Source organism: Mustela nivalis, assembly GCF_964662115.1.
Source record: "Mustela nivalis genome assembly, chromosome: 1".
Classification (NCBI taxonomy): Eukaryota; Metazoa; Chordata; class Mammalia; order Carnivora; family Mustelidae; genus Mustela; species Mustela nivalis.
In genome coordinates, this window is record NC_139020.1 from 158,123,898 (window position 1) to 158,137,660 (window position 13,763).

At 45.8% G+C, this 13,763-nt stretch overlaps 1 protein-coding gene across 5 annotated transcripts in view; it reads left to right on the forward strand.

Annotated features, from left to right (window-relative positions):
- CHCHD6 (coiled-coil-helix-coiled-coil-helix domain containing 6) overlaps positions 1 to 13,763 on the forward strand; it is a 246,316-nt gene that overhangs the window by 20,978 nt on the left and 211,575 nt on the right. For all 5 annotated transcript variants that reach the window (XR_014315950.1, XM_082746860.1, XM_082746859.1 and 2 more), the window contains exons 3-4: positions 3,189 to 3,261; positions 5,479 to 5,623. Coding sequence is in view for 4 of the 5 variants with exons in the window: in XM_082746860.1 (XP_082602986.1) it covers positions 3,189 to 3,261; positions 5,479 to 5,623 (218 nt within the window). In the remaining variant the exon portion in view is untranslated. The remainder of the gene's footprint in view (positions 1 to 3,188; positions 3,262 to 5,478; positions 5,624 to 13,763) is intronic.

Here is a 13,763-nt window from a genome sequence, read left to right on the forward strand (position 1 = left end):
ATACCCGTAGCCAAAGTAGCACAGAGGAGTGACTCGTTATTTTAGCGAGAGGCTTCAAGGGGAGATGATGTTTAAGTGGATTTTGAGAGATAGAGCAATGGTAGATGGGCAGTTCAGGCATGGTGAACAGTGTAAGTATAGGCCTAGAGGAGTGGCACAGCCTGGCCTCTGTGGGGCCCTGGAAGTGATTTGCTATCTCTGGAGTACAGAGTACGAGGAAAGGGGAGCTCTTGGAACTATCCTCAGGGGCCAGGTCACAGATCTTTGCACAGAGGCCAGAGAGCTCTGCCTGCACTCTTAATGGCCAGGGGCCTCTGTATTGTCTGCCTCAGGGCTTCCCGAGCATTAGAGCAAACAGGTACCTGGGTTTGGACCCATCCTGAGATCTATTTGACTATCTACCCGTTGAGGGGGCATATGAAATTCTTGAAGATGCTCTTGTCTTTTATTTATTTATTTTTTTAAAAAAAGATTTTATTTATTTATTTTACAGAGAGAGATCACAAGTAGGCAGAGAGGCAGGCAGAGAGAGAGGAGGAAGCAGGGTCCCCGCTGAGCAGAGAGCCTGATGTGGGGCTCGATCCCAGGACCCTGAGATCATGACCTGAGCCGAAGGCAGCAGCTTAACCCACTGAGCCACCCAGGTGCCCAGCTCTTGTCCTTTAAATAAAGGGCTGGCTCCCCATGATATCTGTAGCAACTGACAGGAGGGGTGGGGTTGAAGAGGGCTCTAACTTAACCCAGTTCACTGGAAAAAACTGGATTAACTCTTGTGAGAGGGGGTAAGTGATAAAGTAAGCAAAGAAGGCCAGAATCTAACACGCACACATCAGCTTCAGCTTCAGAAAATGAAAGAAGCATTGGTCTCAGATTTGGTAAGTTTCCGCAGTTTAAGGAGTAAAAATGGTGGTTCATTTGTCATTTGGTTTTAGTTATGACAAAGTATTTTGCTGTTTAAATGATTGTGAGTTTGAGTTTCTGAATATTGAAGAACAGTCAGCATAAATGGGCTGTCTTGAAGTTGACTGATTTTAAGATATTTTTACTTTTAAAATCAGTGTTTGCTTTCATTTCAGTGATGGAACAAGATTAGAAAAAGAAGTTAAAATTAAATCCTTATGTCACACCATACCTCAAAATAAATGTCAGAGGAAATAAAAGATTTAAATGTATGAATTGAAGCCATAAGAGTACAATAGTAGTACATATAAATACAGTAAGTAGACTTTCTAAGCATTCCACCAACTCCATCAAGAAACCCTAAATTAAGAGAAGTGGGAAATGTAACTCTAAGGAATTAGACAATTTAGAAAAAAAATAAATGAAGAATGAATGATAAACTAGGGAGATCTAACATGACAGATTATTAATAGTCCTGATACAGAGAGTTCTTAGAGATTTTTGACAACTCAATAGAAAATGTGTACGAATGCTTGTAAACATGTGATGACGTTCTCCACGTTGCTAATAGTGAAAGACGTACATAATGAGTGCTTCCGAGGGTCAGGGAAGTGGGAAGGCTCCTAAATGCAAGGTGGGAGCGTGGATTAGTGCCACATTCTCTGCCACAGGTAGAGAATACATTGTGTTTGTAGTTATAAAAAAAGAAAGTTGTATGAAAAGCAGAAGTAATTGTGATAAATTATATCTCAATAAAGCTGTTGTAAGTAAACAAGAATAGGGGCATTATGTCAAAGTCAGAACTGGGCAGTGGTTTACTATTTTTTTTTAGAAGGTTTTATTTTATTTATTTGTCAGAGAGAGCAAGAGCGAGCACAAGCAGGGGGAACAGTAGGCAGGGCAGGCAGAGGGAGAAGCAGGCTCCCTACTGAGCAAGGAGCCTGATGTGGGACTCGATCCCAGGGCCCTGGGATCATGACCTGAGCTGAAGGCAGCTGCTTAACTGACTGAACCACCCAGGCATTCCTGGTTTACTGTTTTTTATTCCCAGTTGAGAACCTGGCATGCTACCAAGGAGCACTTAAGTGTGCCCTCCTTTCTGGGTGGAGCACCACTGTGCCCATCCTCCTGTGAGAGGTGGCCTGAATGCATGAAACATAGGATGATTACTTACGGAAGTGCCTCCCTGAAGTGTTGAGTGCTGGAGCCTCTGAGTTCAACACGCTTGAAAAGGTCTTGGCAGTGGAATTGCAAATCCTCGCATGTTCTCTCACAAAGGCTGGTTCTTCCTCAGTATTTTTATGGAGTCCTAGGAGCGGCTGCTTTAGAAACTTGAGAAGGACCGGGGATGGGGGGGGACATTTGGCCAAGGCCACAGAAAGTGTTGAGCTTTGGCTGAAATATGGTTTAGGAAGGGCAAAGGTTGTGAGGAGAGGGGAGTAGCAAAACCTTCAGTGTCTCCAAGTGGTGGAGAGACAAGTGGACTGGGTTTGCTTAGAAATTGCCAAGTTGGGGCTCCTGGGTGGCTCAGCGCGTTAAAACCTCTGCTTTCGGCTCAGGTCATGATCCCAAGGTCCTGGGATCGAGCCCTCCATCGGGTTCTCTGCTCAGCGGTTCTCTGCCTGCTTCCCTCTCTCTCTCTGTCTGCCTCTCTGCCTTTTTGTGATCTCTGTCAAATAAATAAATAAAATCTTAAAAAAAAAAAAAAGAACTTGCCAGGTTCATGGCCATTAAAAGGTAGCCTCTACAACAATTTAAGAGCCCAGTAATATTAGAGGTGATGCAAGTCAAGTGATGGATAAAGTGTCATTAATATGAGGTATTTGCCACATTCAGGGTTAAAAATCTGTAGAATGGGCTCCTAAGGGAAACATTTAAGGAGACCCCCCCACGCCCCACCCCCACTGCCAAAATGAGACCTTGGAGGCTGTCCTTAGAGCATGAAGCAGAGCAGTGGGTTCCCTCAGCCCTCCCAGGCCTGTGTTAGGAAGATGACCTAGATTCCAAGTCATCATGAAGTGAGGAGTGATGGAATGGGAACACCACACTCAAGTGGCTGTGCCTGCTGTCTGCCCCATGCAGAGAGCAGTCCTGGTGCAGAAGGAGGGAGCAGACAGGGCTTCGGGCTGTGCTCCTTTGGACTGGCTGGGTCAACGGTGTGTTCTGTGTCTGTCTGTGGGGCACATCCATCCAGGGGGCTGCACTCCTGAGCCCTTTCCCAGATGACCACCATCCTTCATGGACCTTAGGGGTCTGCTAACTGTCCTTTGCTTCTCGTCTCTTTGCAGACTCTAAACTGCCCAGGTCTGAGTATGGTGGTGGCCGGCAGTCCTCTGGGGTGGAGGAGGATTTCCTCAAGAGGTAATAATCCCAAGTATCCGCTCAGCCCTGGCCCTGTGCTCTGACTGAATGCTCTTTCCTCACCAGACACCCTTCCTTGCCTGAAGGCTTAAGGGTTTATCTCATACATTTTGTCTTACTGAGATTGCGTAAGAATCCTTTAGTCCAGGTGGCACTGGTCCTAATTTAAACATGAAGAAATACCAAAAGTGGCCTGGAAGGGTTGACTGCTGATGTTCTTAAAAATTTACTTTATTTAAAATTCTTTTTTTACTTTAAAAAAATTTTATTTTCTTTAAATTCAATTAATTAATATATAGTATATTATTGGTTTCAGAGGTAGAGTTTAGTGATTCATCAGTTGCATAAAACACCCAGCACTCATTACAGCACATGCCCTCCTTAATGCCTAACACCTAGTTACCCCATCCCCCTAAAAATTCACTTTAAAAAGCTAGACTAAGTAGCTGAGTGTCTGGACCTTCTGTGTCTATGTATGCATGCTGGCATGTTTTTAGAGATAAGAAGAAAAAGAGCCCTCACAATTCTAACTAGTTACCTAGATGAACTGGCTCCAGAGTGTTGGTGACTTCCCATTGGCATAGGCCACACCCACAGAGAGCTGGCGACACCTCTGAACAGGGACCTGCATCCCACTCCATGAGGCACAGAGGTCCTCAGAATGCAGTGTGCACCCTGATTGTGCCCCGCACTAGTTCTGTGACTCTGGAAAGCCACTGCATTTCTCTAGGTCTCTGAGAGGGTATTGCTAGAGTATACTTCCTTGATGGGGGTATTGTCCTGATTAAATATGTTAATACATAGAAAGCACTTAAGCCCAGCGCCTGGGAGAGTTCCCAGAGAATGTTAACTGTAGTTGTCATTGACAGACTTCCTCTCTACCCTTTAGGACACTGGCAGCCTAGGGGGCCCAGTGTCAGCCACAGTTGGGTGGCTCCCTCAATTAGGTCATCCGAGTTGGGTGTGTTCCATAGTCATGGACTGAAGCCCATATTCTAAGAATTTCCCCTCTCTGATCCTAGGGGGCCTCTCCAAGAATAACTAACCTGAATCTTTTTTTTTTTTAAAGATTTTATTTATTTATTTGAGAAAGAGGCAGTGGGAGAGAGCATGACTGAGGAGAAGGTCAGAGGGAGAAGCAGACTCCCCGTGGAGGTGGGAGCCCGATGCGGTACTCGATCCTGGGACTCCGGGATCATGACCTGAGCCGAAAGCAGTTGTCCAAAACTGAGCCACCCAGGCATCCCCTGAATCTTTTTTTTTAACGTCTAAATATTTAAAAAATGTTCAACTAACACTTGCTAATGAAAGACTTGGGAAATATATAAAATGGAAACATCACCCATAGATTCTGAATAACCCCTGTTAATATTTTGGAGTTTTTTCCCCAATATCTTCTTCCCCCTAGTTCAGGATTATTTTTTCGAAGTTAGGTATAATTTTATATCTTGTTATTTTCTCATAGTTTTACAATTATTTTCCATTTGTTAACACCTTTATAAACATTTTTATTTCTAAAAGTGTTATTTATTGGTCCTTAATTTTTAGATTCAGGCTACTGACAAATCTAAGAATATATTGGTCTAATGTTGACCTACTATACCATTGCACTTTTGTACCATATATTCTTTAACTTGACCTTGATGGTGGACATTTACGTTGTTTGTGTTCTTCTACACTATAATAAATAACTTTTCTAAGAGCATCTTGGTACTAATAACCTTTTTCTGTCTTTAGGATTATTTTACTAGGCAGAATGCCCAGAAATAGGTCAGAGGGTAGGAATAAATTCAGGATGAAGAGTTCAATGTTCCAAACAAAAGACTGCTGTCATCTAAACTGTTCAGGCTTTCAAGGGGAGGCAGAAGAATGTAGGGCTTCCCACCTCACCTGTCCACTATATAGGAGTGGTTAGCCCAGGATCGAACCTGTGCCCTGAGAATCTCTCATTTGGCATATGGCTGTCTGATTCCTCATCTGATGGTCAGGTTTTTTTCTTTTCCTAATCTGTATTGTCCTGGCTGAGAGAGAGTCACTGTATCCCCTTGCCTTGGGGACTACTGCTGATGCCTGAGCCTCTCCCACTGGCCTAAGAGCTCCCCTGGCCCACAGATCCCCACCCCTGCCAGCTGAAGTAAGTATGCAGAACTTTTCTTGGCTACCTTCTGCCAGTCAGGCCATCTGCATCTGCTTTCCTCCATCTCTCTTCTGGCACAGGTATAAACAGGAGCAGGCCAAGGTCCAGGAAGAGCTATTCCAGGTGGTAACGAGGGAAAGAGAGGCAGCCACAAAGCACAGGAGTGTATCCGTGAAGCGGGGGGAGGGCAGCGTTGACCAGGAGAAGCAGAAGTCAACCCAGCTGGTGAGTACAGAACTTCCTGAGCTGGCCTTTTGTGCTCCAGTTGCTCTGGGAGGCAGATGTTAGGCTCTGAAGCCTGATCTCTCTGAAGCTCTGGGGCCTAGCTCCACCTTTGTGGAAAGGGTGTCTTTCTGGGGGAGCCAAGGGCTTGAGTTCTTATAGCCCTGACTCTGCCACTGACTTGACTTGATTTGCTACCTCTGGCCTGTATTTTCAGTCTCTGGAACACTAGATTATATAGTGAGGGCTGGATTATTGAGCAGTCCGGTCCTACTCTCTGAAAATTCACAACTGTCAGTGGTATATGTGCCAGGATGATGTGAAGGGAGAGTACTAGGGGCTTGAGGGCATGTAATAATGAGATGGAGAACACAATCTTTCAAAGGTAGGCAGTCTGGGTATGAATCCTAGCTCCCTGCTTGCTAGCTTGGCCCCATCCTTCGGTGTCTGTGAGCCTCGGTTTAGGATCATGTTTGCACATAGGATTGCCCCAGGGGTAAGGTGAGATAGTAACTGTCCTGGGCTTAGCATGGACCTGGCAGATTATAAAAACTCACTGTTATTGCTGTTATTGTTATTAATGCATTTAATTGATAGGAGACTATTAGGATTCTTTCTGCTGTGAATGAAAGCTTTATGTCATACTCCCAGGAGTCTAGAAATGCCCCAGGCTTGACTAATTCAGCAGCTCACTGGCATCATCATGGACCCCTGTTCTCCTTCTGCTCTGCCATCTTCAATGTGCCAGGCTGTACTCCGGCTAGACATTGCCACAGGTCAACGACAGCTGCCCCCACACTCTGCCAGGTCTTAATGTAAACAGGGACACATGCAGCAGAAGAAGAGAGAACTTTCCCAGAGGCCCTCAGCTGAAGGCCGCTTACATGGCCGTGGTCTGAACAGCACCAGGGGTGCATGGCTTAGCCAGTCCTCCACAGAGGGAACAAGGAGGGCTCTACTGACTAGAGCTGGGGCTCTTTTCTAGTCCTACTGGGGAGAGGGTGGGCATCTAGATAGAAGTAAGGCTGATAGTAATAATTCTCTCCATTCTATTTCTATGTGGGAAGACCCCCACACATCCAAGAAATTCTCTGACACCAAGTGGGTGTCCTCAAGTTCAACTCCGTCCTGAGACTCCACAGGGTAAGGAGTTAGGGCACAAGACTTCTCTCTCCCCACACTTCAGAATCCGTTCAAGGCCATGTTGTTACCTGTGCTTCTGCCTGACTGGTTGTGAGTCAGAGGTTCCCATGATCCCCTCGTTTGACCGATTTGCTAGAGTGACTCACAGGATTCAGAAACCTTTAACTTACTAAAAGGATTATGAAAGGATTTAACTCAGGAACAACCAGATGAGAGAGAGCCACAGGGTATGCTATGTGGGGAAAGGTGCAGAGCTCCCATGTCCTGTGCCAGCGCACCACTCCCCCAGAACCTCTATGTGCTTGCCTACCTGGAAGCTCTTCAAATCCAGTTGTTTGGGGGTGAAACTGGGGTGAGGCTTCATTACCTAGCCATGACTGATTCAGTCACTGGCACTAGTGGTTGAACTCAACCTTTAGCCCCTCTCCACTCCCTTGACCTCAGGGGTAAGACTGAAGGTTCCAACTCTCTAATCATGTGGTTGGCTCCATTGGTAACTGGTCCTCATCCTTCCCTGTGGTCTGAAAGTCATCTCATTACCATAAAAAAAGGATATCATTATCTCTGTCATCACTTAGGAAATCCCGAGCGTTTTAGGAGCTCTGTGCCAGTAACAGTAAAGACTAAATATTTAGTTCTTATTATAAATCATGATATCACAGCAAGGAATGGGGGTGGGCAGGATATGGGGTAAGAAGAATGGCTGTAGCAGCATCTAATGTCCTCTGCTTCGGAGGTCATGGGCTGGGAGATGAGCAGCAGCCTTGACCTGCCTTAGGTGGGTGGTCTGGTATAATCCGTACTTCACAGAAGGAAGTTGCAGACCACGTGAGTTACTGGACTGTGCCCTGGGTGGTGGCTGGGAGGAAGGCTTCTGCACAGAGGTTAAAAGCTTCGGCAGTTATACAACACATGTTGGTTGAGCTAGGTCCTCTGGGGAGTACGAGCAATACAGGAGCCTCACCCTTGGGAAATTGACACTCCAGTGGGGAAGACAGACTTAAACCAAAATCTTAGAAAAAGGCTATATCAGTTTCAGTAGGCATGAAGCCAAGGTAAACACGATGTGCGTAGGAATGCAAAGGCGGTGGTGTCAACTGCTGGAGGAAGACATACCTTTGACCTCAGCCTTGAGGGATATGACTGGGGCCCCTCCCACCAAGGGAGCAGTTGGGGGGCGATGGGTGGGTATGGAGGAGGTGACCTGACATAGTGAGACAGGTGACTGAGGCGTGAAGCCACCTTGTAGAAGGCCTTGGACACCTTGCAGACTTGACCCACAAGATAGCCCACTGTGACTGTGAAACCTTGGAAGAGTCCTGGAGACCATACGAACGGCAATGATGTGATCTGACTGGTGTTTCTAGAACCCTGTGGCATCCTGGTGAAGAGTCAGTTGGTGCAAAGAGAAACTGGGGTGAGGATGTGGTTTTAGAGGTGCTGGCAGTTAGTCTTTGTGGGGCAGGTGGTTGTCACCCCTCTGCAGAGAGCCTGACAACCAAGTGGAAAGGACCCTGGTTCTGGAGGTGAAGGGTTAAGCAATACAGCATGAGCAAACCAAGCTGGCCTTCTGGGGAAGGCCTAGCATGGAAAATTGCAGCCTTGGTGTTTCTTCCTTCTCACCTGGAACGTGTTAATTACAATGAAAGGGAATTCACAGCTTCCTCTCTTCCACCTGTGAAGGAGAAGGTTGGATCCTGCCTCCTCAAGACTGTCTGTCCTTGGAGGAGAACCTTTAGAGTCAGAAGGGGACTTAAATGACTTCACTATAGCTGTGTGGGTTTTCTATTTTAACAAAGGGTAACTTTAGAATACAGAAAATCCATCTTTATTTGATTTTCTCCTCCCCAAATTTCTGGATGGATAGTGTTCTTCAGAACCTGAGTTTTTAGGGAATAGTGAAGCAAGTGACTTCCTTCATTTTGGAAATGTTTATTAACTACTTTTCTGGGTGTTCCCATTTTTGACTGTTCAGCATCCATCTCTCCTTGCAGTTGGTGTCCCATTTCCTTTTGGGAATTTTCCTGTCTCTTCTTGTGTATTGTCTTGGTGGGATTGCAATCCCAGTGCCAGGGCCCACGGGCAGCTAGTCAAATCCTCTCTCTGGGGACTTTCGTTCTGAGTGAGTGAAGAGGCAGGGGTAGCACTGTGCACTGCAGCTGAGGCCTCCTGGTCAGGATCTTCATGCAGTGAGGCCGTATCCCACACCTTCAACATACCCATCCGTTTCAATTCTGGTCCTCTGCCTTCTTGAGGACTGAACTATCTGCTAGTGATCAGATGTCAACTTTCCTTTGCCTGCGTTAGCTGGAGTTGGTTTCTGTTACTTGGTGCTGCAGCAGATGCAAAGAGATACGTGAACCTGGTTTTGAAGGCTTCAGCTGTCAGTGCGGACAGAGGAGAAGGGAAGCCAGTTCCAGGCCCTCTCTGTAGGTAGCAGGGGCTTGAGGCACTCATCTCGATGCTGAGCCATACTGTAGCCACCCTTTCCCCTTTGGTTGTTGTGGCTGGCAGGGCCTTTTAGCGGAGATAATGTCAAAACTGTACGTGTGCTTTGGAGGATTTAAATAAAAGGAAAAAGGTGGAGAAAGAACCTGAACAGAAGCATAGGGAATTTTCTTTCCTCATCTGAGCCTTCCATATGTGCAGATTGAAGGAGCCCTAGTGTTTGGATTGCAGCACTTTCTCCTGGCCTTGGGGCCGGTTGGTTCCTGGGGCGGACATGGTGTGGTCTCTAGCTCTATGAGCCAGCTGCCTGCTTCTCCTTGGCGCCGCTTCTGTCTGGCCGGTGTCCTCAAGCCCTGCACCCTCACACCTGTAGCCTTGTCTGAAGAACTTTTCCCCGAGTATGCTGAGTGCAGTTTGACATTTAATGTGCTCTTCTGCCCTCTCTTTGACAATATTGATTTTCTAATCCTCTCCTGCATGAGGGAATGATTCAGCTCATTATTGGGAAAAGTTAATAAAGCTAATGACAAGGAAAGGTAATAATTTTTATAACCTACTTCTGATGACAGAAGTGTCTCTTTTTCCTATCTAGTGCAGTGGTGGGCTATTTTTTGAGTATGTCACTTGCAGACTGGTAGAACCCCAGGTATAATTGGGGTGACGGCCCTTTGTTTCAGTGGAGCCTGTGTTAGTAACGTATGCTTTCCTCTGAGTTGGGCAAGGAAGTTTGAAGTCCCAGATGTTCTAGAGATAAGTAAGAACAGAGTGGTTTCTGGGGCTGGGTCTTCTGATGGGCAGAGCTTTACTTTAGGGGAGAATGAGATTTATGACCTTGCCTGTTAGGATTCCTGACACATTAGAAATGAGATTGAAGTACGTACACCTGATGGAAAGCAAAAACTTTGATTTTATTTCTTTCTTGGTGAGCAATTCTTTATTCTTTTCTCTCTATATTTTCTGAATGCCTATTATGTTAGGCACTGGGTTCATTTCTTGGTAAATGGAAACAAATGAGAAACAGCTTCTGTTCTTGAGAAGCTCTGTTCATTGGGGGAGGTAAGTATTCTCAGAAGCGACTGGACAGTGTCACAGTCTCAGACCAAAGAGATAGGAAGATAGTCGAGGAGGGAGGAGACCGTGACAACAGCTTCTTCCTGGCAGGGTGGGAAAATCTTCTGAGGGGAGGTGACCCCTAGGCTGGATCTCGAAGACTGAGGAGATGCTCAACAGGTGCAGAAGGCTGAAAAAGTGTCTTTTCTTCTCTCTCTCTCTCTCTCTCTTTTTCAGAAAGGGTGTTTCTGATGAAGGATGCAGCCCAAGCCAAGGCTGAGGGCAGGTTGGGACAAGCCATTTGGCTATGGTCTAGGAGTGTGTAATGTGGCAGGCAGGTGTGTGCCTGGGATGAAATTCTGTAGGTCTGATGGTGATATTTGGGGGAGGGTTTTCTAATGCCTTGAAAGAGATGCACAAGAAGAGAGCTTTTCTTCTACTGGACTGTGACCACGGGGAAGGTCTGAAATGGCAGATGAAGAATTGGGAACCAAATCCTGCCACTGGCCAGATGCCATAAATGCTTGTCCACCTGGGTGTGCCTGCCTGATCTTCTTGCACAAGAAGAGTGTTGCACTACTGGGTATTTACCCCCAGAATACAGATGTAGTAAAGAAAAGGGCCATATGCACCCCAATGTTCATAGAAGCAATGTCCATGATAGCCAAACATCTCTTAAAGAACTGAGATGTTCTTTAAGAGATGAATGGGTAAAGAAGATGTGGTCTGTGTATACAACGGGATATCACTCGGCCATCAGAAAGGATGAATACCCAACACTTGCATCAATATGGATGGAACTGGAGAAGATTATGTTAAATGAAGTAAGTCAAGCAGAGAAAGACAATCATCACGTGGTTTCACTTCTTTGTGGAACATAAGGAATAGGATGGAGGACATTAGGAGAAGGAAGAGAAAAATGACAAGGAAGAAATCGGGGGGAAGATGAACCATGAGAGACTATGGACTCTGTGGGAAGTAATCTGTGGGTTTTAGAGGGGGAGGGAGTGGGTGTATGGATGAGCCTGGTGATGGGTATTAGGAAGAGCACATATTGCATGGAGCACTGGGTGTTATATACAAACAGTGAATTGTGGAACACTACATCAAAAACTAATGATGTGCTGTAGGGTGACTAACATAATAAAATAAAATAGATAGATAGATAGGAAGAGCAGCTGTCCTGCTCTGCTCTCCAGTCTGCAGGGGAGGTTTGATCTCCCACGCCCTCTTCTCATTGTTCTGGTGCTCCAAGAAGCTGCCACCTTAGCTCTGTGGAGTCTGCAGTCAGGATTTAAGGAAAATGATGGATTAGGAAGGTTTTGAGTTGTAATTTTCTGAAATCCTGAGTGAGATGGGTTACAGCTATAGCCTTTCTTCCTAGTTCTCCCCTCCTATATCTTCGTGAGTCTCATTCCTCAGATTATAAGCTCCTCAAGGAGAGAAACTGGGGTCTTCTCAGTAGTGCTCAGTCAATTATAGATGTGCATGGATGGTTAGGGAATCATGGCTAGCTAGAGCTCCAGTGGCTGAACGGCGTAGACAGGGCCTCCTGCTTTGGAGACTGGTTTTTTTTTTTTTTAATACATTTTATTTATTTATCTGAGAGAGATATGTAGGGGGAGAGAGAGAGAGAATGAGTGAGCAGGAACGGAGGAGAGGCAGAGGGAGAGTAGACTCCCTGCTGAGCATAGAGCCCAACTCAGCTTCATTCGAAGACCCTGCGATCACAACCTGAGCCAAAGTCAGATGCTTAACAGACTGAGCAACCCAGGCGCCCCTGGAGACTTCTGTACAGCGTCCTTGTCTGGCTCTTAGAGGCCTCCTTGCTGTGCCTCATTGTGAGTAGGTGGAAGCATGTACCCATTTCAGCCTTCTCTGCATAGCAGTTCACAGGTCTGACCTTTTCAAATAGTAAATCAAAACAAAACAGCCTTTCACTCTGATGACATCTTGGAGTCAGCTAGTTTACATGACTCCTAGTCAGAGACTTCCACACTTGGGGTTGAACTTGTATTGAAGAAGGCAGAGGGGGGGCCTGGTGCTTCAGGCGGGTGGTCAGGAAGTTCTCTACTTGACTTGCAGCTGAGGAGACCTGACACCTGGGGGCAGCTGTTTGGCATGGCTGTTTTAGAGCATTAGTGGCCTGGGGACTCTGGTGGCCTTGTCCTTATGCCTCCTCCAATCTGAGCTACAGAGAGAGATCTTGAATTCCTTTGGAGGTGGATTTGTTAACCTAGATGGCTGGTAAGATTGATAATCTGAAAACAAAACAAAACAAAATAAAACAAAAGAGTCTGCCATCTATAGCCTCTTTCCTTGCTTTCCTAAATCTTGTTTTTTTTTTTTTTTTCTCTCTAGATTACATCAGGGGTTGACAAACTTTCTCTGTAAAGAACCACAGAGTAAATATTTTAGACTTTGCAGGGCCACATATGGTCTCTGTCACACATTCTTTGCTGTTGTTGTTTTTACAGCTCTAAAAAATGTAAAAACACATTCTTCCTCAGAGGTCATACCAAAAGCAACTGTAGGTTGGATTTGGCGGGGGAGCTGTAGGTTGCTGACCTCTGGACTAGAGAGATTGTAATTGTTTGAGTCTCTCTGAATCACCACATGCCTCAGGCAGCTGGGGGGCAGTGGTTCTGACGGGGAGATCCTGGCTCCTCAGGGGTTTTGATTCTGATGAGAAGTTTCATGGTGCAGCAGTCCCTAATTGCCTCAGTCTTCTGATGGGTAAAATGAAGGCTTTTTTGGGATCAGCCTGGTGGGTGGGTTGGGAAGAGTCATAAACATCCACTTGAACTCCTGATTTTTTTTTTATATTTGGCATTTTTTAGAGTTTCCATTTCTCTGCTGAAATTCCCCAACATTTACATATGCTGTCTACCTTTTCCTGTGGATCCTCTAAACCTATTATAAATTACCTAAAGTCTCTGATAATTCTGACATCTGGGTCATCTCTGAGTTTGGTTCAGTTTATTATTTCCTCTTTCCATATTGGGTCCCATTTTTGTACAGCTTCATGTGCCTTGTAATTTTTTTTTTAAGATTTTTATTTATTTGACATACATAATTTTTTTATTGATACTGGACATCATGTATAGAAGAAAAGTTGAGGCTGAGGAAAATAGTGCTCATGCCCAGAACCGGCCATCTTCTTCTTTTGACAGACCATGAGTGTGGGAGGCTGGGCACATCTAAGTCTGTACTTTAACAGGGTGTGGGCTTTGTTAGTGCATTGGATTCAGACTCTGAGCATTGGACCCAAACCTTCTGTTCAGCAGGACTTGTGATCTGAGCTCTGCAGGGTTTGTCTGGGTTGTCCTGCTTTCCCATCAGGCTTGTGGGAGGCCCCGCTTATCTTGTTCTGGGGGTGCTTCTTTGCACCTACTCCAGCTGCAGGCAGCTCCTGGTGCTGCTCCGTGTCAGGCCTGGAGTACCACAGGCTTCTCTCTATCTTCTGCTCGGCTTTCACATGTCTACTGGCCCCATGCACCTG